The sequence below is a fragment of the Electrophorus electricus genome, chromosome 22, assembly GCF_041902795.1.
Source record: "Electrophorus electricus isolate QZ-2024a chromosome 22, ASM4190279v1, whole genome shotgun sequence".
Classification (NCBI taxonomy): domain Eukaryota; kingdom Metazoa; phylum Chordata; class Actinopteri; order Gymnotiformes; family Gymnotidae; genus Electrophorus; species Electrophorus electricus.
This window is the reverse complement of record NC_137518.1, coordinates 1,490,001-1,517,040: the sequence shown is the minus strand read 5'-3', so window position 1 is coordinate 1,517,040 and position 27,040 is coordinate 1,490,001. Positions and strand designations below refer to the sequence as shown.

The 27,040-nt window shown below is 42.9% G+C and overlaps 1 protein-coding gene across 3 annotated transcripts; it reads right to left on the bottom strand.

Annotated features, from left to right (window-relative positions):
- Nucleotides 1–515: 515 nt before the first annotated feature.
- Nucleotides 516–22,558, bottom strand: slc41a1 (solute carrier family 41 member 1). Of its 3 annotated transcripts, XM_027024557.3 has the most exons (13): nt 22,479–22,558; nt 18,241–18,346; nt 16,549–16,651; nt 11,659–12,705; nt 7,779–7,886; nt 4,076–4,147; nt 3,533–3,677; nt 2,997–3,143; nt 1,791–1,938; nt 1,589–1,668; nt 1,275–1,409; nt 991–1,139; nt 516–896 (listed from the first exon to the last, which is right to left on the bottom strand). In XM_027024557.3, exons 4-13 carry the CDS (start codon nt 12,121–12,123, stop codon nt 711–713), a joined length of 1,635 nt encoding a protein of 544 aa, XP_026880358.1. In that variant the 5' UTR covers nt 12,124–12,705; nt 16,549–16,651; nt 18,241–18,346; nt 22,479–22,558; the 3' UTR covers nt 516–710. The 3 variants fall into 3 exon arrangements, with proteins under 3 accessions (XP_026880358.1, XP_081561380.1, XP_081561379.1); XM_081705254.1 differs by lacking the exons at nt 11,659–12,705; nt 16,549–16,651; nt 18,241–18,346; nt 22,479–22,558 and adding an exon at nt 8,024–8,312; XM_081705253.1 differs by lacking the exons at nt 7,779–7,886; nt 16,549–16,651; nt 18,241–18,346; nt 22,479–22,558 and having other exon boundaries at nt 11,659–12,564.
- Nucleotides 22,559–27,040: the final 4,482 nt, after the last annotated feature.

Below are 27,040 nucleotides of genomic sequence, written 5' to 3'. Positions count from 1 at the left end.
ATGAAGAAACATTTCACAGGTATCATCTCTGCTGTATCCTTGTGAAAATGTCAAGACCCAGGATTTAGAAATGAAAACCGTGATGACCCGTGTGGAATTTTCTCGGATCGTTTTAGTTTGTGCGTAGCTAACCCGCACCGCTGCACTAGTAGGCTGGAAAACTTTAGCATTTTTCCCTTTCTTTCGAGATGAATGAGGCACTGTAAACTTCTTGCACCTTTGTGGCTATCTAAGTGAATTCAGCTGTGGTCCGCACACGTCCATCAATTGCTTCTCAGAGGCAGTTGAGCTACATTCTGTCAGAATGTCACCTGGCCTCAAAAGCAGCTTTACTTCGTACAGATTTGCATCTCTGTACATAGAGCACTCGGTGACTGAGTGTTCTGCGTCTGCTTTTTGCTGCTTGAGAAAACTTCAAGTTTAAGTCATCCTTTTTTTTAACTGTTGCCAACACAACTGACCATAAAGGGGTGAAACATCCCCATTGAAAAATAATGAGGATTCTTGTTCTCCCACAAGAAGATAAGCAATAATGTAATAATCATTACATACCAATACTACAGCAATAGTATTATAAGTCAACATTATAATCATAGTGGCTACTTTAGCCATAATAATGCAGGTATTATTACTCGGCAAGGTGTTATAAATAAAGGCTCGTCTTGGTTGAAGAGAGGAGTCTTGTTGTCCGTGACTGTTCGGGGAAGCATTCAGTCACCCACGTCTGCATCGCGGTCTCCAATCAGCCACAGAATGTGGAAACACAAAGCAAGGAAGCCGGTCCCCAGCAGGTCACCCAGGGCGGTCAGGTAGGGGATGGAGAAGTTGTCGGGGTCCATACCTCGCTTCCACATCCACTGGACCATCCAGTCAGCCAGGTACAGTAGGATCATGACCTGCAAGGAGGACCATGGAGAGGGACCGTTTATGGTCCAGCTACATTAAGACTACTAGGTGCCAGAAAAAGATAAGAAAAGCCAGAAATGATACCTGGAGAAGTGCAGCAGCCAGGTAGAACGCGATGAAGATGTAGGTGAGCGTGGTGTGTCCTCCCCGCATGGAGTTGATGGTGTACAGAAAGACCAGGTGACCAGGTGCCACCAGGAGGAACAGCACTCGAGCGGAGCGGGAGTTCATGCCTGGGGTAGAATAAGTGTGGGGGAACTCCATCATCCCTCCATGCTGGATCAATATCTTATTTGCATATCTTATTTGCATGACTATAGCAAGGTTGCCTTATCTAAGGCTTTGCTTACGAAGGCTGAGTTGGGTACCTGAGCCGAAGAATGTGCTGCACGGCGTGGGGCATTTCTGCTGGGGAGGACTCGGCTCTGCGATGGGGAGGCCGTTCATGTGCAGGTACGTGGAGATCCGGCTGGCTTGCACTGCCACCAAGTTACCTGCCACTCCTAGAGCAGGACAACGGAAAAACCGCACAGTCTGATCACCACGTGTGAGGTTACCACATCAAAAACACTGTAGAGGGTGGTACATTACGGAAGTGCTGAACCAATGCCATGCAGAGATGTGTGAACAAGCTTAGAATGGATACGTCTGATTGGAGTGGATGCTTCAGATTAGGGCTCACCATTGATAACAGGGGTGAAAACTGCCATTCCAGCAAAGTTGGGATTGGACACAGTTTTATCCAGGATGAGCCCTCCAACACTGAATAACAGCAATAGCAAAAATAAATACATTTTAAAAAGGGAAAAAAACCCCCAGACAACTGGGTCAGACTTTGAGACAATAGCTTGATTAGCCAATGAATGGATGACTTCCTAGTGTACCTGCTGATTGCCATGGCGATGATGACAGGCTCCCACCCTGAGTAGAGCACTTCTCGGGTGGAGGGGATTCGCCGGGCAATCAGGATCCAGATGGGTGTCAGGGCGACGAAAAAGACACACACCAGCGGGTTGGCATAATCATTATAATCTGTTCGAAAACCAGAGGTACGATTCAGTTCAGTAGAGTTCAATTCAGTTGCACACTTCTACTCAGTCATCTTTAATCATAGCAAACATAGCACTTAGGGTGACTGATGGCACAGCTAATAACACGCAGAAATGCAATAATTTATTTACAGCCTAAAATCTGGCAGGTAACAATAGACTGAGCAATCACAGATAAATTCTGGTGGACATTCTTCTGGGTGTATTTTACCACCCACTTTCTGGGACTTGGACATTAGGCAGCCCACGCTGGGAAACAGACGAAGTTTGGCTCACCTCTTACAAGGTTTCATGTTTACATCCTGACAATTTGGCCACATAATCAGAGTTCTGATCATTTGAGAAAAGCACAAACATGCAATTACTCTTTGCACAGCTGTTTTCCTGAGCTTACTCAAACTATGGTATCTCAGAATTGCACACCACACATTAAAACCAAGGTGTGGTCAAGGACTTCATTATAGAAACAACACTAGAAACCCTTGTGGACTTTCAGTAACTACTTTCCTATACTTTTGTGACCCATCACCGTAAGGACCTCTATTTCGACAATGCAGCCTTTTTTAAAGACAGCATCAGTATTAAGGTTACATGCCTTAGAAGACACCCGCTAGTTGGCTGTTATTTGATCTAAAACAACAAAAAAGCTTCACATAGCTTCACGCTGAGAGTTAAATCTAGTACAAGAGGGTGTAGTTGTAACTTGACCTCACAAATGAAAAAAAAACCCCAACAACTATATATTCATTCTAGGTCAGGGGAGCTCAGCCGTTAAGGTACTGGAATAGTAATCAGAAAGTTGCTGGTTCAAGCCCCACCTTGCCACTTTGGGGCCCCTGAATAAGGCCCTTAATCCTCAACTGCTTGAATTGTACTTCATCACAATTGTAATTCGCTTTGGAAAAAAGTGTACTAAATGCTGTAAATGTAAATTCTAGAAGCGTATTTATACACGTGCCACCATAACCATAGAGACCGCATAGCCGACAGTCTGCCCAGTGCCCAACAGGGTGAGCTGAAGCCCCGGTAGCCTTCACTCACCCAGCTCCTGGTAGAGTCCTGTGCTAATGCCAGCCAGCAGGGCCAGGGTAATCAGGTCTCCGAGGCTGGCAGCTATGGGGGTGGCCACGTTGTCTGGGTTGATGCCAACCTTTCTGGAGCCGACAATCACCCCGATCATGATAAGGCCTGTTGTGGGGTGAGAGAAGAGGAGATTGGTGGCGATGGCGTTGAGATGTTATAACTAAAACAGGAGACTGTATCACCCACTAACAATGAGAACAGGCATAGTTGGGGGCGTTTGATATCTCCTGTTTGGAGTGAACATTTATAGCATGCTTTCACTCTAGTGTTGAAGTGGCACTCGGACACTCGGAGTGCAATTCCCACTATTAAGATTCAGGCTAAGTCTTATCTTCAGAATTAAGTTTCATACCAGCTCCATATCAGCAACCTTTAACAATGGGCACCATACGGTTACTAATCGCACACTGAATCAACACTACAAAACTAATACATAGTTTTGAACAAAGGGAAGTTTTTGTGTAGAGTTACATGGACAGGAACAGGATGCCCACCTAGCAGCAAGGAGGCGATGAACGCCGTGGCGACACTGCTGGCACAGAGAAGGACTGCGTGACCCATCCGGAACTGGCCCTCTGGAATCCAGCCAAAAATGACTGCAGCGATGGAAGCCAGGAAGCCGACCACGGTGGCCTGAACCTGGAGATGCGAACGCTGGTGTCACGGTGATCTCACGGGCCTTGCTATCACACTCCCTCACAAATCCACTGCACTTTGGCTCCGAAGTGGCACAGGCTGTAAAGCTTGTTTAAATCTTTAAATCGCACAGTGAAATCTAAAAGAACGAACTCAAGCGCATTAATCGCGGTAGGAGCGTGACAGGAGTGAACACTAGTGGCTGGCGACTTTAGATGTGATCATGACTGCACACAACTGTACAATATCGGTGTGTTTTTCCAGGAAAAAAGGGAAGGTTGTTTAAACATTGCGTAATATCGCGTTTACTTTCCTTCTATCTGGAAAACCTTTAGATGACACAGGTAACTCTGCTAAGAGGAGCTGACACTACACATTACGTAAAGTGGAGGGTCTCATACCTGAATTAGTGCGAGGTTGCCCACGATCATTTTCCACATCTCCTTGGCTGTGTCCATCTGTCCAATATTAGCCTGGGGGAGGGGGGTGCAGAACACAGGAAACCCACTCATGACTTCTCCCAATATAGCACCATGGGTACGTGGACAGATTGCCCTTGCTATTTCTTGCTGTTCTATGACCAGTCTTGCTTTCCGTAAACCAGCTTTGAGCATTATGTCCTCAGCATGGACTGATCTTAGTTCAGCCAAAAAACCTCTGCCCACAGCAAGGGACTGTGCCTAATAGGGCATATGCACTATGTCAGAATATCTACCATCTACCTAGAGGTCAGACAGTGAGGAGGTCCAGGCACTATCAGCCTAAGCCCTTGCTAGAACAAACAGTGGTCAGTTGTCAGGACAAAACCAGGTTTGATCCACTCGAAGCGCATCTCATCCTCCTCTTGCTGGCTGTTCCCACTTATCTCATCTCTCTAATTAAAGACACTAATGTTGAGTGGCTCTGACCCTACATGCCCTCTGCGGAGCAGAAGCAGACCTTCCCCACTGCCTTTAGATATGGAGACTCCACCTGTATGCAGTCAGACCCACAAGGAGGAATTTAATGACAGTATGTGGCGTGTATGACGGTAGCGTGACGATAGCATGTCATTTCACATGAGATGCTCCGAATGCATGTGATGCAACAGGGCCTCAGTCACACACACCGTTGCCTTGGCCTTTCTGTGAAGCCAGTTTCACATTTGGAATGAGAAGTAGGTTCCCCTGAGCATAGGCTAAATTATACTGTGCAGTTAAGGGCTCAAAACCCTAAAGCAGTTTTCTTTACACTGGGGGCATTGGGGAATGGCCTCCCACAGAAGCATAGTGGAACCACGGCTTTCGCCAAGCTGGAGAAGGAAGACAACAGGCTGAGGACGAGCATGGAATACATTTCCCCATGAGCTGACAGCAAGCCAGAGCACAGGGCAGCCTCTCTCAGCCACTGAGCCCAGCTCTCTGTGCAGTCTTTCATTATCTTTCAAAGGAGGAGTACTAGCTACTTCTGCACTTCCTGCATAGTCCTTTGTCCAGTCGCACTCAGAGAGGGGGACTGAAAACCCCTCAAAACAATTTACATATTTTGAAGGTTGCATAAGAGCATCTCGGTGAATAAAACCTTAGCAAGTAAGCCTTAGCGTGCCGCAGTAAACGAGCTTGGACTCAATGAGGGATCAAGTGTCTCTCGTCTTCGTTGGTCACCGTGGGCTACCAGAGACCCTGCTAGCAACCTCTTTTGTCCCACAGCTACTCTGAGCCAAGTCACAGTGGCAAAATATTAGCCGAGCTGCTGTATGACATATATCCTTGGCAGCAGGACAAAAGTTAGCGGCAGAGGCTGTTCAGAGGGGGAAGTAGTTAATGTGTGTGTGTGTGTGTGTGTGTTCCTCGACTGCCTGACAGCTCATGGTGAAAGGGGAGATACCAGCTATCGCGTGGACTGCTAACACTGTGTCCTGATAACAGGGAAGTTGAGACTCCGACACGTGTGCTCGGGGCAGGCCGCTCTGTCCTCAAGGAGGCCGGAACACTGTGGGGGCGGGCCCTCACGTTCAGTAGAGATAACTCCCTACACTGCCGGTGGAACGTTTGTAGCTACGCAGCCTTTACCCTGATTTAGCAATGAGGGCTGCCTCTGAATTGTGACTTGGATCAAACTTGTATTGATCAGGAACGCAAATACCCAGAGTTTGCCCTGTTGAACGACCTCGAACGTGTCACAGGGTCATTAACATGTTATCAGAATGACTAATCCCCAAGCCACTGAGGAGATTAGTTAGGTTGAGGATTACACATTAGGACAACAAATTAGAATAAGACCGATGTCCTGAGTCATAAGCAGATAAGTATATGTGGAATATTCCGGAGAGGATGAATGAACTTCTAATAAAAGAATTCCTAATTTGGAAATTTGTAATAGCAGTGAACTGTGAAAACTCTAATGAGGGAAAATGATAATATCTACTTCTGACCTACACAGATGTTATAATAGAATGAAATAATAATATAACCAACATGATAGCGACTGTCATTCTTGCCAAGGAAAGTGCAATTAACTTGTCAACACATGACAAAAGCAGAAATACTATCTGTCACAGCAGCTAAACATGTCTTAATTAGCTTGACTCAGGGTTGAAAAACATCATAGACTACACTTTTTGGTCAACAGACTATAAGCTGCTTATCTGACATCTTATAATGCTGAACATGTGGCCATTTTCCCAGGAAAGAAGAAGAAAAATGTGGTCAGGTGAATTTATGTGTTAAATCACACTAAAATGGACTAGATTCTCTCTCTCTCTCTCTCTCTCTCTCTCTCTCTCGCTCTCTCTCTCTCTCTCTCTCTCTCTCTCTCTCTCTCTCTCTCTCCCCCCCCCTCTCTCCAAATAAGCTCCTTAGACATATAGTTCTCATAATTGGCTAGTAATGACGATGATAGTATATCATATAACATATTGCCCAGAGAAGTGAGCATGTTGGGGAAGAAAAGATCGTCTACCTCTGCTTTCTCCTGAGTCATACACCCAGTCCCGCCGAAAGGACCTGCCGTTTCAGAGCTGAGGGTGGTAGAGACATTCACTCATCAGCGTTATTTCTTGTGCTCATGTGTGGCCACTAAGGAAGACCGACACTTGCTGACCTAGCTTCCAGCTTTTGTATGCCAGCAGTGTGCAGGGTCCAGAAGCCCACTGGGCATGCTACAGAGATATATGTGTAATGTTATGGTACCAATGTGAAGCCCTTTGCCTCGTGCACTGGAACATGATTCTATTCTGTTTGTGGAACCATTTCAACAGAGATGCACAAGACATATCTAGACCATGTGGCACTCTCGTGACCTGGACTAGATTTACACGGGTTCATTTCTAAACCAGTGGTTTAGACAACCATTTATTTCTTGAACAGGACAGAACTGTCCTAGTTTCTACCTTGCTGGTCAGTACTTGCAGTGTGATGACTGATTCAGTGATAATCTGGTTATTTTAGTGCAGATTACAGGGTGCCCTTCTCCTAGCAAGAATACTGCAATACAAAGAATCACTTTCAAATGTTGATGTGAAAAACCTGTTCTTTCATATGAAAGAACCAGAGAACAGCCACTAAGACGGCTATAATAACGTGTTTACTTCGCGCCCTGCTGCGTCCTGTGAGCTGTTCTATATCTTTAAACTCTATCAGCCACACAAAGGCAGTAAAATAGTGTGTACGGGTATGACCAATAAATAAAGGACAGCCTTGACGTTTTAAGATAAACAGCTTCACACAGGAATCGCCCCAACCACGTCTCTCGGTGCGCATTACTAACAAGGGCACAGTTTAAGATGAAGTCATCAGCATGGGTAGTAGTGGCCTGACCAAGAAAGCCAGGCAAACAGTCATAAAATGGTCTTGTTTTACATCCTCTTGTTGTTTCTCTAGTCTTTCAGACATCACCCTCTTCTTCCCACTTAGAGTCATTAATGGTGCAGCAGAAATGAGCCAATCAGAAACAACCTAAGCGAACGACTGCAGCATGAGCCGATATCTGCTGATGTCTCTGTTTGGACATAAGACGCACGTGCGCTGTCAGTACAGTCCGAGTGTCGCTTGCCATTGGTTGTTTGAGGTGAAAGAAAAAACACGTGCCGAGAGTCCGTGGAGTGTTCAGGTGACTCCTACTCACTGCAGTGGAGAGTCTGGAGGCCAGTGTCATCTCCAGGTTCCCTTTAAGACCCAGGAGAGCAGGCACCAAGATGAAGACCTCGTTCACCTCGGAGAACACCTTCCAGTGCTGCAGAGACAGAGGGGTGGGGCTCCGTAAGGCATTTCTTTCATGCCACGAAACCCAAACACACTTTTAACACATCCCAGAATGATGGGATCTGCACGAGTATCACAGGCTATGGATTTCCCATGACCTTCACTTACCGTGGTATTGATTCAGCACGGTAACTTGATATGACTCATCTGTTGGATATTTCACTAGACAAACCCATATGTAATAAAATGCTGCTGTGCTTTTCATAGAATTTTAAATAAAAGAAATTTGATGATAGAGTGATGATACATAAATAATGTTTACAGTCACCTTATACATACATATGTGCATGTACATACATATGTTATATATATATATAAATATATGGTTACTGTAAACATTTTTATGAAGCACTTTGCTTGCACAGCTGACGAAGGACCTCTCTCTCTCTCCCTCCCTCCCTCTCTCTCTCTCCCTCCCTCCCTCTCTCTCTCTCCCTCCCTCTCTCTCTCCCTCTCTCTCTCTCTCCCTCCCTCCCTCTCTCTCTCCCTCTCCCTCCCTCCCTCTCTCCCTCCCTCTCTCTCTCTCTCTCTCTCTCTCTCTCTCTCTCTCTCTCTCTCTCCCTCTCTCTCTCTCTCTCTCTCTCTCTCTCTCATACACACTGTCCATCTCTAACATTTGCTGACACTGGACTCAATAAGCGCATTTGACAAGAGCAAAGCCAGATCTTCACTCCTCCTGTGCATCTCCAGGCAATGCAGAGCTGATGACTGTGGTAACCGGCAGCCAGCTTTGTTTCTGTGAGGCTCCAACGCCCCATATGTGGCGCAGAAGCAGCCCGAGTCGATCGATGAACGGGGTGGGGTGGGTGCTGATCTCTCCAGCCGAGTCTATCGGTGCGCTGTGATTATAGGCCTAATGCCAGATGACTAAATCGATGATGAGGTTTAGTCAGAGCACAGAGGCAGACAACATGAGTTAGGCTAACTGTGCTAAAATTAGACGGCAGGGAGAAAACCAAAAAGAATCATCTAGAAATGTGACAAAAAGTGCAAGTTAAGGCGTTTGCACTGAGCTGCCTCTCCGGTGGGTGTGCTTTTTTATTTTTTAAGTCTTTGGCAGTACTGGGGCCACTCTGGAAAAAAAAAGTTCTACATCAATTGAGACTTGGCATTCTGCCCCATTGGCTTGGGTTTTCATGGGCAGAGAGCCCCTCTACTTTTATCCCATCTCCCTCTGAGATATACGACGTGTCTCCGGGGAACAGTGTGACCGTGGCCAAAGCCTGCACATGGTCTGAGTTCTGTGGAGCCGCACGGGCACGCGGGGTTGCGGGCTCAGGTTGCATGGTCTCCTCAGCACATATGGACACGCGGGAATCTGGTGACACTCCTCTGTCAGGGGAGGCAGGGCTAGCCACCACGTAACCCTGATAGCTGTGCGCATCAAGACCGTGTGGCATGCTATGTACAGCTACGCAAAAGGTTATTGCTATCAGGCGAGGACCTCATAACTGGCCAAGCCACTAAACTTTGGTTTACGGCATTGTAAAGCTTGTTATGATAGAGGGAAGAGTTGACTCAGTCTCTCAAAGGGAGAAACCTTCACTTCCTGATTACTAACTACTCGCTTTCCACAGGAAGTCGGGAATGGCTATTACTGTAAAAATAAAAATTAAAAAAAGCAAAAAGTGTTTAAAAAGGCCGGCTAAAGTGAACATTCCTGTCAGAATAAGCCGGGGAGAAAGGAGGAGAGCTACAGTGAGATTGTCTGCCCGTGATCCACGACAGAGGACACAACTGCCTCTGCTTGTTTGGGTACACTGATCCCTGCAGGGACGTGGTGACAGCCTGGAAGTGGTAGGCCCAAAATGTCTTCCTGTGGGAGTACAGCGAGACTGGCTGGTGTAAAGATTTTATGTTGAGTTTGTTCTCCGCGTGGTAAAAATACGCTGGCCGACAGTCTGGACCCAAACGGTTCTTGTCTGCATTCGTCTGGCCCAAAATCACCAAGCCACATTACAAACAATCTTCCCAGCGGTTAGAGGCCTCACCTCAGGAGAGCCAGCAGGCAAAATCATTGTTCTCATAGTTGATTTTTCAGTGAGACTAGGTGAAGGGTGTAATCTCTCGTAGTTCATGTTTGATGGCAGAGTGCCCATATGGGTATCTTTACTCTGACATTTAGTAGATTGCTGTGCTTTGGTGAAGTACTATGTGAATGCTATTTTGAGAAACAACTGAGAAATGATTAATGAATTAACCTGGAGCCATCAAAAAGCAGAGAAAGCATCAAAACTTTGCAGAACCCCAGGATCTTGGCACTGTCCGGACTGCACACAATGCGTAGTACAACTTACTTCTTAGTTTGCATTCTGAAGGCTCAGCTGCCTGCCAGCATACACCTGTTCTATCCAACATGCTGAGTTAACGAGCGTGATGTTATGCTTCAGTGGCCAGCACAGACTGGCTGAGTTAGCCACGTCAGCCAGGGATTTATGAACTATTTTTTTTCTCCTTTGCCAGAGAAATGTGAATTCTTTACTATAGCTCCTCACTGACTGTAGGTGCAGCTAACCCGAGGGCTCCCGGTCTGCCATAACTACGGAAGCAACACGTCAGGGGACTAATTCAACTTTTATAATCACTGAACTTTTATCAATTAGTACCTTTGTTAATGGTCATGAACTGATACTAGAATGAAGACTCAAACAGCTGGAAACCACCAGAGCAAAATCCCCCTAGATGCTTTCACATTGTTGAAGACAACTTCATGGTATGAGTCATCTTCACCTGACTCACGCAGGTGCCGTTTTACGATGGCTACCCCACACAAGACTGACTAAAATATCAGTGATTTGTCATTCAGACTGAGGCGCTTATACAGTCAGAATAAATGTCACATGCACATGACACAGGTCAACAGGAAAGAAAACAGGCAAGTAATTACAGTGCACTAAAATTCCTGTCTCTGTCTCTGTGACCGCACAAACAGGATATTCAGTAAAGGGCACAATTACTGAAAACATGAGTAAAAAAGTAATAATTCACTGAATTTGATTGTGTGAGTTGTGAACTAACAAACAGACAAAGCATGTTGCTGTCAGTCCACATTAAGTAACCTTCAGTAAGAGTGTAAAACATTATATATTATGTGTAGATGTGCTCTGGCGCTACCAGTAGATCAACATCTTAAAAGCTACGTAATTGTGACGAAAGAACACTTCAAAGGAGATGTGTGCAGTAGCTCGGCTGGCACAGGGTGTTATGTAAATACCCTGGCGTGTAATATCTCTCTGTCTTCTGATACAGTCAGAGGCTGGCCGAGCTGCGGGCCACACAATAAACAAAACGCTGGAAAATTCTGACTTTGGATGATATTTATAACTTGGCATGTTCCTAAACAAACACACGAGTAAACACACAAATAGCTGACTATCAAATTAAGTTATACAGCATGATATGCCATCTGGAAAGAGGCATCTCTTTTTATGACATGAATGGTTTTGCATAATCACCATCAATTTTGGAAAACCTCTCAAATTGTAAATAAATGCTTATCCACTGATGGTAATAATATAGGATATTTTTTTCATTATAAGTGAGCTATGCTAGTTGTTTCAAATCCATGACTCTTAACCTAGTCTCTCCCTATTCTTGTGGGTTTCTTCGCTGCAGGAGTTGAGCTAATGACTGTTATGTAGACCATATAGGGCAAGAAGTGCTCACAACTGTGCTGTACGTCATAACACACGAGTAGGGCAGTCGATTCCCAACAGGGATCACTGGATATTGAATGAACTCACTTGAACTATGTCGAGAACCATGCCAGCGGCCACTGTTCCAAACCCTGCCAGCAGGAATGGAAACACGACCTGGAGTCCGATAGTAAAGGACGTCTCCTTCAGTGGAACCGGCGGCACCGGGCTTTGGTCCGTGCTCGTGTCGTCACTCTCGTTACTTTGGCTGGCATTCTCGAGGAGGGCGTCCTCTTCTCTCTGCCCTTTCGCATTGACCCTACAGTCAATAACCACCATTTCAGACCGGTCGCTTTCCTGGTCGGTCCGATCCGAGAAAGAGGTCACCTCTGTGAGCTCGTATTCTCCGGCGTTCGGCTGTCTTTCCTCGGGATCGTTATGCAGTATGACGGGGTGCACCGACCCGTTTGACTGGTGGTACGCCGGTGGCGCGCTGTCCTTCTTCATCTCTATCCTCTCCGTCCCGGTGGACATGTCGGATAGTTTGTCTTGCTCTTTCGACCAGAGTACCATGCGGAAGCTTTAGAGTTTAAAGTTGCAATAGCAAAAACGAAAACAAGGCAGACGGCACTTTTCGGTTTTGACCAGTGAATCAGCTGATCTGTGAACGTGAACTATCCCATCAAAGCCGCAGCCTTTGGCACGCGGGGGACTCTCGCTCGCGCTGTGTCTACAGGTTAACTGAGTCAGAGAGGCAGGTGTTTTACCCCTCTGCAGGCTTGCTTGAGATCCTGCCTAAACTTGGGTAGCATACAAATTATGTTCCCCATTCACCGCAGTTGTTTCTTTTAAGACAAACGAGTAAAACGAGTGTGCATTTGACAACCCAGTAAAAGCGAAGTTCAAACGCACGATCTCCGAGGGACAGACGCACAGCAGTATTTTTTTAGTCTGGGAAGGATTTGAAGGTCCCTGAATGTCCGCTGCTCGACTCCCGTTCAGGCACTTGGTCGCACTGGGACTGGCCGCGGCTCAGTTTACACCACGTGGTAAACAAGCTTTTTTAATATGTATTTAAAGATCTCCGAAGCCAGTGTACGGTTACAAGTCTCAGAAATGTGCGTGTCTGATAACTATGACTTGTTCCGTGGTCACCTGTCAAAAAGAGAGAGAGAAAAGAAAGACACATGTCAGAAACTGTAAAAGAAAGTTGAGCATCAGTCTACTCTGGAACAGCGTTCAGGCTTCACGCTAATTTTGGACACTGTACACATTTACTGATCACATGGTCTGCAGTAGCTGGACGTGGCGCACAAATGTCCGACAATAGCTTTGCCAAAACTTCTACTAAACGTTACCAGGCTGAAAAAAACCAGCAGAAAACGCCTAACCTGTGACTGCACTGACCGGCATTTATGAGGAGCAAGGTGATCATCTCCAGGAAACATAACTCAGTTGTTTGTTTGTTTTTGTGTGTGTGTGTGTGTTTGTTTTTAACCAGCGACAATTTGCTCGTTACCTCCGCAGTGAAACAACATCCCTACTTAGTAGTCCGATCAAATACAGCCCGACACTGAACGACGTAAATTAAACGAGTTGGTACTGGTTCGCTCCACACAGGCACCACCCACATATAGAAAGCGTCTATAAAACTGGGTGACTGTGTGAAGCACAGTAGTGTCTGTTCTGTGGCATCGATACGAAAAATACCAATTCACGCAATATTTGGACCATTAAGAAACTTTAAAAACTCATAAGAGAACGAACAACTGTTTCGCACAGTAAGTTACACGGTGAGCACGTTTCATTACCTATCAGCCGAAACAATGTATAAAGCATAAAACAAATCAAAACAGAACAAGAAACACAGCATTTATCGCATAACGGATGACTATATTAAACATTATTAAACGGAAACTAGCCAAAGCCGAATGTCAAATTGTCCGAACAATTTAATAAACGCGTTATGATTGAAGATTTCGCGTGAGGATGAAAGGGGCTTTGACGCCTACCTTCGGATCACCGCGTGCATCCGACGGAGGACGCGCGCACGGATGAAGCGTTCAGTGCAGACTCATCCCCTCCGTAGCAGTTCAGCAGCCCCGGGCCGTTATGTAGGGTGATTGCCTGGGCCTGGATTAATGAGTAACCCCCGGTTAATGCTGTCGTGCCGACCCCTTACATGGCTCCGTTTGACATTCCGCCGGCCCCGCGCGCCTATATTACACGCGCGAGGAGGAAGTGGCTAGGTGGGCGAGGCTGACGCGAATGCTGCGAACAGTTCTCGAGCAAACGCGACCAATCGCGCCTGACCGCGAGCTCCTCGCGCTTTGAATGTTCTACCATGTGATGATTTTAGCTGCCAGATATGCGCGTGGTAAGGTAAATGACTGCAAGACGCAAGCTTTTTAGTGCGGGTGCACAATTCCGCTGCTTCGCTGGTCACTGATCTGCAGGGTGTTAGAAACCTCGGTGCTGACACCTCTGACATCTGCCTCGCGCAGTGTGATTGCATACATTAGACATTACCTTCTCAGCTGATTTCTATTTATTTTTATTTTTATTTTATTTTATTTTATTTTATTTTTGGGAGGGGGGCGATATTACAGTGGTGCAGCGTGACCATTCTGAGGCTATAAGTATCATTACAGAATATTTCTATTTACAGTAAAAATTTCTTCCAATTACACTAGTCGTTTTCAACGTCAAATAGCCGTCATAAATCTCTAGAAACCACAGAGAAGCTTTTTAAAAAATTTAAATAAAGCAAATTAGTTTTATAGGGCAGGTTCATAAAATGCAATGTCAGCAATTCTGCTACCTGCATCACTGCCTCATTGCTGCCTCAGATCTGATTAGGCTGACTTCTAGAGGTTGGACAAACCGTTGTTCGTCACACTCATTAGATACATGGAGAGGCTTACTGCTCATATAAACCACTGCCTTCGGGGAAGAAAATGCCAACCAAGACAGACTTATTTAGAACAATGTACAGCAACATGCAGTGTTTGTGATCGCAGTGGGGGCTACAGTATACCTGTAGGGTTTTGGCAAGGCAGTAGTCTTGGTCAGGGGTGACCAGTTAGCCTCATTCAGCCCTGGGCCGTGCCCAAGATTTGATCACGGTGATTAAAATATTAGTAGATTAGTTCTTTTGCAGTCTTGTGTGCCTTTAACAAACTCACTGGGAGTGGTTTTGAAAAAAAGGGCCACAGAGATGCAGAATCATTCAGCTCACTGCGTCAAATGTGTTTACCAAAACAGTCGAATGCTGGAAGTCCTGGAATTCCTGGAAGCAACATAAAACAGTTCCCAGTTGTCCGAGGCAAGCTACAGCAGCCGCCCTTATCAAGGAATCGATCGCGCTGGCTATAATGACGATGTGCCAAGGGAATGGTTGCAGAATCAGATTATTTGACATACTAGTTCTAGACTCAGATTAAGTTGAGTTCTGATTCCAGACTAAGTTTAGGTGGCGTGATGGTTCCAGACTCAGATTAAGTAGAGTGCTGGTTCCAGACTCTGGCTCCAGTCGCGTTCTGGTATAAATTTCCTGCAACAGGCAGCATAACCTACAGTGCTAGTAGAGTGTAGTGTAGTGTAGTGTAGTGCTTTGTTCCGCGCACTATCACACTGACAGGAAGCTGTTGCCAACAGTAGGGGGAGGCACCAGCCGGGACCCTTGGGAGTGCTTTGTGCTGGGCTCACTCTCATTGGCATTCACACGTATGGTCCCTAACAAGGTCCCTAGGTAGGGCTTTTGTACTGAATAGCCTTTTTTAAGGACCTCAGACTCACAGAGGAACATACAGGTTACCTGGTATCATCAGCAGCACAAAGCCCACAAAACAGGACTTTAAAAACAGGTTTATCTAAAAAAGAAATTCAGTGAGTTGACTGGTAAAAAACATAAGCAGTGTTAATATAACTAATAAAATACTCTTCAGTTGGCCTCGGTCATGAATTATTACCATGCTGGCATGTGCTAAGTGACCGTGCAGCCCAGTGTGAAATAATGTACAAAGTCATTACAAATGTCACCATTTTCTACCCTCATGCCTAAATGTTCTGGTGAAACATCTCTCTGCTGACCTTGCAGTGCTATTAAATATACTTGTATTAAATATTCTTGTATTAAATATTCTTGATTTAGGCTTCCTAAAAAATTTTTTTTTACATTTATATTAAGTAACAGATTATTCTAACTCTCAGACACACTCCTGGTGAGTTAATCCCACTGCCATGTAGAGTATAAATATAAGCAGTAAACCTCTAACTTTATTAAATATGTATTATTTACCTCCTTTTTGCGTTTATTGTTTATGTTACTGAGGCCAGTTCACTCATGGAAAATTTGTTTGTCCCTTTCATGAGCCATATTTTTCCTTCGTTTACAAATAATGGCTGTGTAAACAGTGTAATTAGGATTTGAAAACCAGTTTCATCAGGTTCCTGAACAGTAGCTAGCTGACATCTGAGGGGATCTGAGGGGTTTTTGTTGTTTCAAATAAAAGGATTGATTCCATTTTTGGAAGGACCCAAATCATAAACCAAACAAACGTAGCTCAATCTGGCTAAAGACGCTGAATCTTGGCGGACAGATGGGCCATTAGGGATGCTCCAAGTTCATCATCTCATCATTTCCCTCCTCTTTTTCCCTCAAGGAAGTGATGTGGCAAGAAGAGACAAAACAAATCGTATCCTTGGCAACCCTCAGGAAACCTCAGCCAGCTCTTTCCTCTCTGCACTCGCACGGTGCCACCCACCCCATCACAGCCACCCCCCACCCCCCAACTGCCTCAGAAGAATGTTCTCTTGGATGTGGAGAGACTGAGAGCCACTGTGAATAGTTTCCTGCCACTGTTAGCAGCCCTTTAAGATGGAGGGAGGCCCAGAACAGTGGCTCTTCGCTGGCACAACATTTTCTGTTTGTTCCCTGTTGGCTCACCTTTCACTGCACAGCTCGCCCCAAATTATAAGAATGATAAGTTTTCTCACATCATGAGGCGGAACCTTGTTTGGCTTCAGTTTGGACTTTCAGTACAAAAGACCAAAGGAAATCTTCCTTTCCTTGCTGGTGAATTTGTGTAGTTGCGTGTGTCTGAAATACAAAACAACAAATATTAAAGCGGACAAGTGCAAAATATTTTCCCAACCATACAACGAATCTTAATCATAATCAGCACAAGCTTATAGGTTTAACAAATTATCAAAAATGATCTGTGACCAGTTCTGTTCCTGTTGTCAGAGTACATGAAACATATCTCTATAACACACCATAACATATCACAGTACCTGAAACATATCACTATAACATATCACAGTACCTGAAACATATCACTATAACATATCACAGTACCTGAAACATATAACTATAACATATCACAGTACCTGAAACATATCACTATAACATATCACAGTACCTGAAACATATCACTGTCACAGTACCTGAAACACATCACTATTACATATCACAGTACCTGAAACACATCACTATTACATATCACAGTACCCAAAACATATCACTATAACATATCACAGTACCAGAAACATATCACTATGTCACAGTACCTGAAACACATCACTATTACATATCACAGTACCTGAAACACATCACTATTACATATCACAGTACCTGAAACATATCACTATTACATATCACAGTACCAGAAACATATCACTATGTCACAGTACCTGAAACACATCACTATTACATATCACAGTACATGACCACTATAACATATCACAGTATATGAAATATAATTATAAAATATCACAGTGCATAAACCACATCACTATAACATATCACAGTACATAAACCACACCACTATAACATATCACAGTACCAGAAACATATCACTATGTCACAGTACCTGAAACACATCACTATTACATATCACAGTACATGACCACTATAACATATCACAGTATATGAAATATCATTATAACATATCACAGTACATAAACCACATCACTATATCACAGTACATAAACCACATCACTATATCACAGTACCTGAAACATATCACTATAACATATCACAGTACCTGAAACATATCACTGTCACAGTACCTGAAACACATCACTATTACATATCACAATACATGCCCACTATAACATATCACAGTATATAAAATATCATTATAAAATATCACAGTACATAAACCACATCACTATAACATATCACAGTACCTGAAACATATCACTATAACATGACAGTACATGAAACACGTCACTATAACATGTCGCAGTACCTGAAACATATCACTATTACATATGACAGTACATGAAACACATCACTATAACATATCACAGTACCAGAAACATATCACTATTACATGACAGTACATGAAACACATCACTATAACATGACAGTACATCAAACATATCACTATAACATATCACAGTACATGACCACTATAACATATCACAGTATATGAAATATCATTATAACATATCACAGTACATAAACCACATCACTATAACATATCACAGTACATGAAACATCACTATAACATATCACAGTGGACTACAAAGATTACATGGCCAAGGAATGGAAACATATGTTACTTGAGTTATTCTTACTGTTACATAGCCTGCTTAAATAAGGGTAAGTTTTCATATGGTTTGATATGAAATCAAATTAAAAAACAACAACCAAATAATTAATAAATATGTATCACGTCTCACCAAAGGAGACCAAGAGGAAGACAGACCAGAGGGTGCCTGAGGTCGCACTGTCAGGTGTTGCCATGGTGACACCCTGGTCAGTGAGTGTCAGTGTCTACATCACAACCTACATGATGAAAGTTAAATTCATTTTAATTTGTCTGCAACATAACTGTTCTAGTGATGACAAGCTAACAAATGTTGTTTTCTTGAGATAGCAACATATTTATATATTTATATCTATTTATTGTGATCATAACAGAAGTTGTTTTCTTGAGATAGCAAAAATAATTTTCTTGAGATAACATCTTACTTTTATGTTATACACACAGAAAAATTCCTTTTCTCTCTTTACTTGCTTAAACCATTGCTGGGATTGTATCATTACTTGTTATCTTAGCTTTCCAAGTATGGGCCCAGTAGGCCTTCAGCAGTGATCTTATTACAAAGCCATTGTTGAGAAACGACAGCAGAGAGAACCATGTGTGCGGGGAAGTTCTGTTGTAGCCAGCACAGGCTCTCAGCTTCCTACCTACATCACCAGGTAAAGCTGTGATCTTGGGAGAACACCACAGAACAAAATAAATGAACTCACAGCCTTTTTGGATATCCATAGTTAACTCACGTCAGATCGTCATAATTCATAACATGATTATTCATACATTTTCAGATTTAAACTCAAATGTATTTCAAGCTAATGAAATAAACAGCTAAAATATATAAATTCTGTGGTTCTTACATTTTTTTTTTGTATGACAGATCTGGACTTTTTTGTTGCTAAGAGAAATCCTAAATATGAGAAAATCTGTGAATTCTTTTATACCTCATATATCGATCATATGAATTTTTACAGAATATGATTGCATGGACAAGACTCAAACTATTTTCAAAATAGACTGGCTAGGATGGGTAACTTGATGACATGTGCAGAAAGATTAATAATCTGCATGAATGAAATGATCTTATTTGTTTACATATTTATATGGGAAAATATATTTTTTTAAATGCAGCAGCAAAAAGATTTTAAAAATCATACGTGCTTAAAAATACTGTCAGCACTACAGGGATTAAAACAGGTGAAGGTACGTGGTGAACTGCTAATAACACAGTATTTAACACACAGTATTTAACACACAGTAAAGAATAAAATAGATCAGCTAAATAATAAAAGAAATTAATTCTGCCATTCCCCTCCTTTATCTTCTGTCTATTTAGTACCACCTGACCATCGGCCTTCTTCTCTGATCCTACATGGCCTTCTTCACTGCCCTGTATTTACCTTTGGTGACATGTATGAGGCAACTCGAGTACAACATGCTGTTTTTGCCTAAGCAAAGTCGTGACCCATGTCCTGAACTGTTGCCTCCAGACCTTCAAAGCAAACATGGGCCCTCCTGACTGGGCTGTTATAGTTTATCACACAGGTCTTATTGTCTTATTGTTTCTATCATAACCTTGCCTGTGGTTACAAAGAGATTTACCCACTACACTGCAGAGAGTCATGGGAGTGCCAAATGAGATCTCAGCAAATAACTGCCGAGAAAAAGAGGTGACTGACTTGAAATGGCCTGCTCAATCTACCAGCTATCGTATGCAGTGCTGCTTCGGGTAACTACCAAGCTATACTATCTAAAGAGTGTTGCTATGCCAACCGATAACTGGGAGAGTAAATAAGAACATCAGACATTACAGATTTATGCCCAGGACAAGAAAGATAATACTGACTAACTTCTATCTTATGCTGTTATGTCACTTATTACATTATCTATCTATCTATCTATCTATCTATCTATCTATCTATCTATCTATCTATCTATCTATCTATCTATCTATCTATCTATCTATCTATCTATCTATCTATCTATCTATCTATCTATCTATCTATCTATCTATCTATCTATCTATCTATCTATCTATCTATCTATCTCATCTCATCTCATCTCATCTCATCACCCACAATGATTTGCCTTTATTATATTCTTTCCACTGACTCCTGTGTGGATGGATTGGATCAAACCACAGTAAAATGAACAAACAGTGTGCTTTATGTAAAAGCTTTGCTGGGCTGCCCCCACACTGTGGGAAAACAAAATCTTTCATTGCAAAATGTATAATTAGCAAAATACATAAATAGCAGCTAACTAGAACAGAAGCTTCAATAAGTTAATTAGTTAATCTTAATTGTAATAAACAAAAGTAGCATAATTTTTTCTTTTTCTTTTTTATATACTATGCACGGAACAACATGGACCACTAAGGTAGTTCTTCTATGCATAAAGCATGATAATATTTTCCAGATAATACTACTATAAGATTTCATACTGAGGCCACTTTACAGATGCATCACCAAAAATACATCATAGCTCGAACAGGGCACACACAACCTTCAGTGTCCTACACCAAACAGTGTGGTGTAATTCTCCAGATAAAAAGATGTGTGGTTGGGTCTTTCTATACCCAACAGTGTAGTGCAATTATCTTCCTCCCCCACCCCCAACACACACCTTCACACAATGGTAAATGAGAAATAACTTCACAAGGTCACAAGGTACAACTGCCTCCTACAAGCTTCCTCACAACTGCATTGAAAAAAGTGAAAATTGTGTAGTCTAAAAATATTTCAGAAAATTGGATCATCTAAAACTTCTAAATGTGTTCAGTTAAAGTAATCAACCCCTTTACTATAGAGTGATGAAATTCCAACAAGCTCTTAAAAAGCTTTAAAACGTATGAAACATTTTAAGGTGACGTCTTTTAGGGTGCACCACTCATAGTGGTCCAGAATGATGAGAAGGATGCAGTCTCTGCCAGTCTAGTTGTTTCTCTGGATAAACACAGTAAAACCAAAAACATGTTCTTGCATTTTGGTGTTGTGCTTCCATTCTCTAGACAACCTTGCTAAACTTAGCCCTATGGCCCCCTGAACGCCACTATTGCTAAGCAGCTATGTACAAAGCTGTTTGAGATTACATTCAGAATAGCACCACACATTACTTAGCCTGCTTAATGTGGAAAAATCGCTAGTGGGCACAAGCATACAGTATGAGAGCTATCCCCCAATGGCAGACCACCAAGGGAAATGATCCACTTTGCATTGGAGGTCTCTCAGTGGCCAATGCTTAGGAAAGTCACATGACCAGCTAAGTACCCAAGTGGAAGGAGCCAGGAGGCTTATTGCACAGGAAGATTTGGTTACAGAGTAGCTTGACTACATGAAGTCCAGCATTAACCACATCTTTAAAAAGGTACTTCAACCCCAGCGAGTGTCACCTCAAGTGCCCCCAAAGATCTGAGCTTGCCTGGCTAGCCACTGGAAAATTGATGCAAAAAGAAAGAGCTTTGCAAATGGGTTTGTTTGGTTAGCAAAGGTTATTATTTATTTTTTTTTTTTTGGGTGTGTGTTAGAAACAAATTTATGCAAATTGTAAAAGTGCAATGTATTATCATTCGCCATTGTGGTGTAACTGAATTAAGTACATGCAACAGCAATGAAACAGCACGTAAAGGCAGATCCCACCCAAATATGTATCCCACAGCTACCATACAATAAATCATGACTGGTGATTTTTATAAGTGTAACTGTTCATAAAAGTGAGTATCGTATGACTATAAATATGTTTACTCTGTTTGCAGGATGGGCTTATCTCTCTTTTTAAAGTTAATAAGTAGAATAAGTTATTTTTTTTCCCCCACAATCAGAATCCTTGATAAAATACACAAGGCACAGCTGGGCAGAAAACGGGACCAAAGTCCTCAGGAATTTCACTCTACTAGTTAACTTTTCTACGGAAACCATGAAGGGTCTCATAAAAATAAATAAATGTATAAATAAATAGTGATATAGTGTGATCTGGAGTCAAAGTGGTTTAAATTGTATCACTTTAAATAAAGTCACTATTTGAACACTCACTAGTACAAATACAGGGATAGACAGAACACTTTCAAGTTGTGTTCAACTATCAAATTTGAATAAATCAGAGAATAAATGAGTATCTTCACTACAAATGTACTGTTACTCTGCAAGTCATTAACATCACATTAGGCAGAAACACTAGAGCTCATGACTCGAGGATGCATTTCAGCTACTGAGCCTACGGATTGCTTTGCTTAGATATTATACACACTCTCCTACCATTAATGTTCGTCGGGAGCAACAAAGTTCTTTCCACCTAAATTTAATAAGCTAACGACTTCATATGTAGCATCCCCTGTTATAACTGATTTTAAAAGAAAATGAGCGACTAAACCATTAGACTCACCTTTATTAACGAAGGCCGGCGCTCATTTTCCATTACCTCTGATCGTTGAGTCCCCCTGAACGAGACCCCTCGTGGTGAAAGATAGTATTGCATGCTAACTATTAGCCATTAGCTCCTCTGTGAGTTTTGTTTCCGTCAGGGGAAGATTTCACAGAGGAGCTAACGGCTAGCAGTTAGTATGCTAAGTGTTGGTCAATATTATTTCTACGTTTCCCTACAGGACAGTGAAAATAAAGAGAAAAATTTTTTTGATGAAGAAAAACATTTTGATACAGAAATTGATAGAAATTTGATAGAAAAATGCTTTGAAAACATTATTATTATTATTATGCGTTTTTTGCGTGCTGGATCCTGACACTACGTCAGAAGCAACCTTAACGTATAGGCGTGTGCACTTATTGCAAACTCCCAGTTTACACAAGCGATGAACGGGCCATCGGTATTATAGCAGTGCTGCTGGTGAATGTTTGAAGCAGGGCAGGTGGCTCACAGTCAAACCGCAGCATGGTGGTGTTAATGATTACCTCCCACGGTAACTACACATAATCTCAGTACGGAAGGCTGAGAAGGCTCCAGAACACTAGAACAGCACGTCTGCTTTGCTTAGCTACAGATTTCATAAACCTGCCGGGATCTTTTTCCCTTGATAGTCCATTAAACTTGACAGAGCAGTCGTGTGCAAGCCAAATCAATCAAACGTGACCTTGTTTCTACAAGAGTAACTTTCTTTTACTTGATTTCATCAACATTGCCAGAAACCTATTTAATGATCTGATGTAAACCTTTAAGCCTACATTTGTCTCATTTACTGATTGTTAGTGAAGGGAGCTGAGCCTATACTGGGGCAAAAACAAGTTTGCTGTATTTATGTCTACTATTATCCCGTTTTGTTAGGTTACAGGGGTAAATGCATGTTCTGTGGTTAGCTGGCTATCTAGTGACGTTTCAATCTAGCTAACGTTAGTCAGCAAGCAGTGAGTGATAGCAGGGATGTGCATGTATTTGCCGCATTTGACGCACTCACGCACGCGCCAAGCACCTCGCAGCGTCTCCCAGGCGCCCAAACTCCGGTTTATTAGACTAACCTCACGCGCACGCGTCCCTGGCTCCATGTCTGTTCTCTCCCTGCTAAAGCCCGCAGCACATCTCCGACATTGCTTTGCATGTCGCCCTCGCGCTACCAAGAAACCGCGAGAGACCACCGAAGAGTACTTTCAGCGCTCGTGCTGTTTCCTTTTTGTTTCGTATTTGAGGTTTCAAAACAAACAAACAACCCCCCCCCCCCCCTCTTCTCTGCGCTCGTGCTTCGCTACCAGGGTTAGCAGTGAAGAGAGTGAGCATCTTGCTGCCTGTGAAAGGTGATTAATCATGTAATTAGATAAGTATTGATATATGTGGATTACTTTCTAGAAAGAGCGTTTTCAGTAATTCCCAGGTCACTTGATGGTTTACGTTAACTTTCTAACATGCTGACCTGCCGTGCAGGATGTTCATATCCACGTATAAAACATTTTTACATGTCCGCAGTTTCTCGGACACCGCAGTCAAACCCTTTACAGAAAACCCTATGGGAAAATCATGTACATCTCTTAAGGATAACTAGTCCTTTTATTGGAAGGACTACCTCGGTGTATTTTTAGCTGTGGCCATAACTAACAAACTCTGGTGTTTATTGTTTATTGCACTGATTGTTGTCTGAAATAGAGCTTATGTATTTTGTACTTCTAGGCATCAGCAGTGATCCCTGTATTCTACAGTATTGTAGTTCATTGGTATATTGGACTCTAACCTACTGTACTGTACTAGGATATTCTATGCGTATAACGACAAAGCACTTTTGTAAGTCTCTCTGGATAAGAGCATCTTCTAAATGCCATAAATGTAAATATAAATGTACTAAGAACTACCATGTACAAGGCGGTCTAATATTCGGACACTGCATGGCCACTGGCAGTTCTAAGTGTTGAGAGGCACCAGTGTCCCTGTGAACACAAGCTTCATCACGTCTGTGGCGCCCTAAACGAGGAGTGAGTCAACCCTGAATCACTACACACAGCTTGATCACTTTTGCACACACAGTGATAAAGCAGTAAAAAAACAAAACAAAACAAAAAAACACGTTTTCTAGTTGAACCCTGGAAGGCCATGGTCAGAGTTTCGCTCTTGGAGAGTTTTCTCTACTTATGGAGCTTACCACTGTATAGTGGGAGAAACAAATGAATGAAGCTGATTAAATGTTTTTGTTGTTTTTTTGTCTAACTTTAGTTAAACAAAACAGTCATGTAGGCTAGTGGAAATAATGTGCCACTAATGGAAAGCTATAACTCATGAATTTTAGTTTATAGATGGTTAACTGTTGTATAAGAACACAGCCCAGGGCAGCCTGTAGTCAGGCATCAAAGGCTGCCCCTGGGAGGATATCCCACTACTCCCCTTGACTGGAGTGGCTTAGAGGTTAAGTGAACATGGCTGTAATATCCAGCTCCACCTGGGAGCCTCTTGCCTGTCTGACAGAGGGTGCTCCTGTCTGTACACGGCTCTTGTTGTTGGCACTCTCCAGCTAGCTACAGCTGTTCAGCAGGTCTTCACTTCACATGGCCCACTTTGGTCAACCATCTCAGCCAGTCAATGCTTGGGTGTGGGTCACTAGTAGATCGAGGATGTAAGCAAGGCACTGCTTTCTGTTTTGTTGTTGTAATACTGCTGCAGTATTTATTTATTTATTTATTTATACCACATATCTTCCACAACACCACTCAAGTCAACTAAATGACAATTTATAAATGTGCTTTAAATGATATACTATTTTATTTTTTTAATATATTTGATTATATGACACTCATTGTAGGTATACAGTTAGAGACTATTTGTATTAACCACTGGTTAGTGGTCAGGGGTCATTTTCTCTGGGCAGTGACACTTGACTTGTTTCAAGTGTCCAGCATCACTGCTCTGTCTCTGACACAGTAAACAGTACACAGTAAACAGTACACAGTACACAGTAAACAGTACACAGTACACAGTACCGGTGCTGTTGCTCTGCCAGTTTAAAATGGTTTGTCACACAAAATCATCTGGTGATTATGTGGTCAGAAACTAACTAGTGAACGATGGTACTTTGCCAGACAGTCTGTTATAGGCAACAGAACGCACCCGTGAGAGAGGTGCACGGAATACAGGGCCCAGTGAAGATGGTGTTTCTGTTTGGAATGACATGTTAAGTTTAAAACCTTGACCACAGTAGCTGTGTCCTTCAAGAATTTGAAATGAATTAAAGGGTGAAATCAATAAAAGCTGAAAACATGTTAGAAAGCTGTACAGCTCAATATATCTCAACTGTTTTTCCAAAGTGTTCATTTACTTAATGAAGTATCCAAATCACTGCTCAGTGCAGTTAAAATGCATGATTATAGCTTTCCTTTGCAAGAGACGATACAGTCGAGGATCTTTAAACGGAGGTATTTGTGACTATTTGGGTGTAAGATACACTGGTCCACTGCAGCACTGCAGCAAATGAAATTATACATTTACTGTATGACATTGCCACCAAGTGGTAAACAATGTAATTGCATATTGTGCCCCAACCATATGAAAAATACAGCGGTTATTGCAGTATATCAGACCGATATCAGGAAGATATAATTAAATTGATCGTAAAGCTTTTGATTTCCTGAGGCACACAGTAGGTGCGCCCACCGTGTTGGCAAACAGGTTTAGGCCTTGTCTCACAGGGTACTGGTGCAGAAAGCTACGTTCACACGCAGATCATCGTCCTACGAAGTTAAATATACTTCTATAAGCCCTGACAGCTAAATCCTAAAGACAACATTAGCGAGAATTACCCTTGTTTCAAACAGCTGCTCAGCTTGCGGCGAGTAGAACTCTCGACTTCATTAAGATCTGGCTTCAACAGCGCCGCCTAATTAGCGCTAAACTGCCTCGTACATCATTCGGAATGTCGTTTAGCTGACGAAGAGCGTATCTCCGGGGCTGTGTTTTTGGAGCCAAGCTCCTGTTTGAGCCGAAACTGAGCCGTCGGGGGCGGCGGTGGAGGGGGAGCTGGAGGTGAGTGTTGATGTGCGTCCGTGAGTCATTCCCCTCTGCACACTAACAGAGGTGAGAGAAATCGATATGGGACCAAAGCAACCCCACGGCCAGAGCTTTGGAGTCTACACTCACTCACCGCCAAGTGCTCTCCCTGCCAAGATTAGGGAGAAAGCGCCATGTACTTGACATGATTAAATCAAAACAGACAAAGGAGGGCGCAGCAGAGGTCAACGGAGGTCAATTTTACACTCTGGGTTTCACGTTTATGTGAATCTCAGTATAAAAGACGTGCAGAAGGAAGAGCAGGAGGCAGACATGGATGGAAATGTAGCTTATTTAATGACTGGAATACAACACTTTTTCTACAAAAGAGCAAATGTTGTTACATTGTGCTGGACCTTTATTGCTGTGGTTTCCACAACTATTCTGCGTATTGGAGGAATACCACTAGTTAGGATAAACAGACCCTTATTCTGATGTTTGTTTCGTATTGGATTCCAGTGCATCGATGTTAG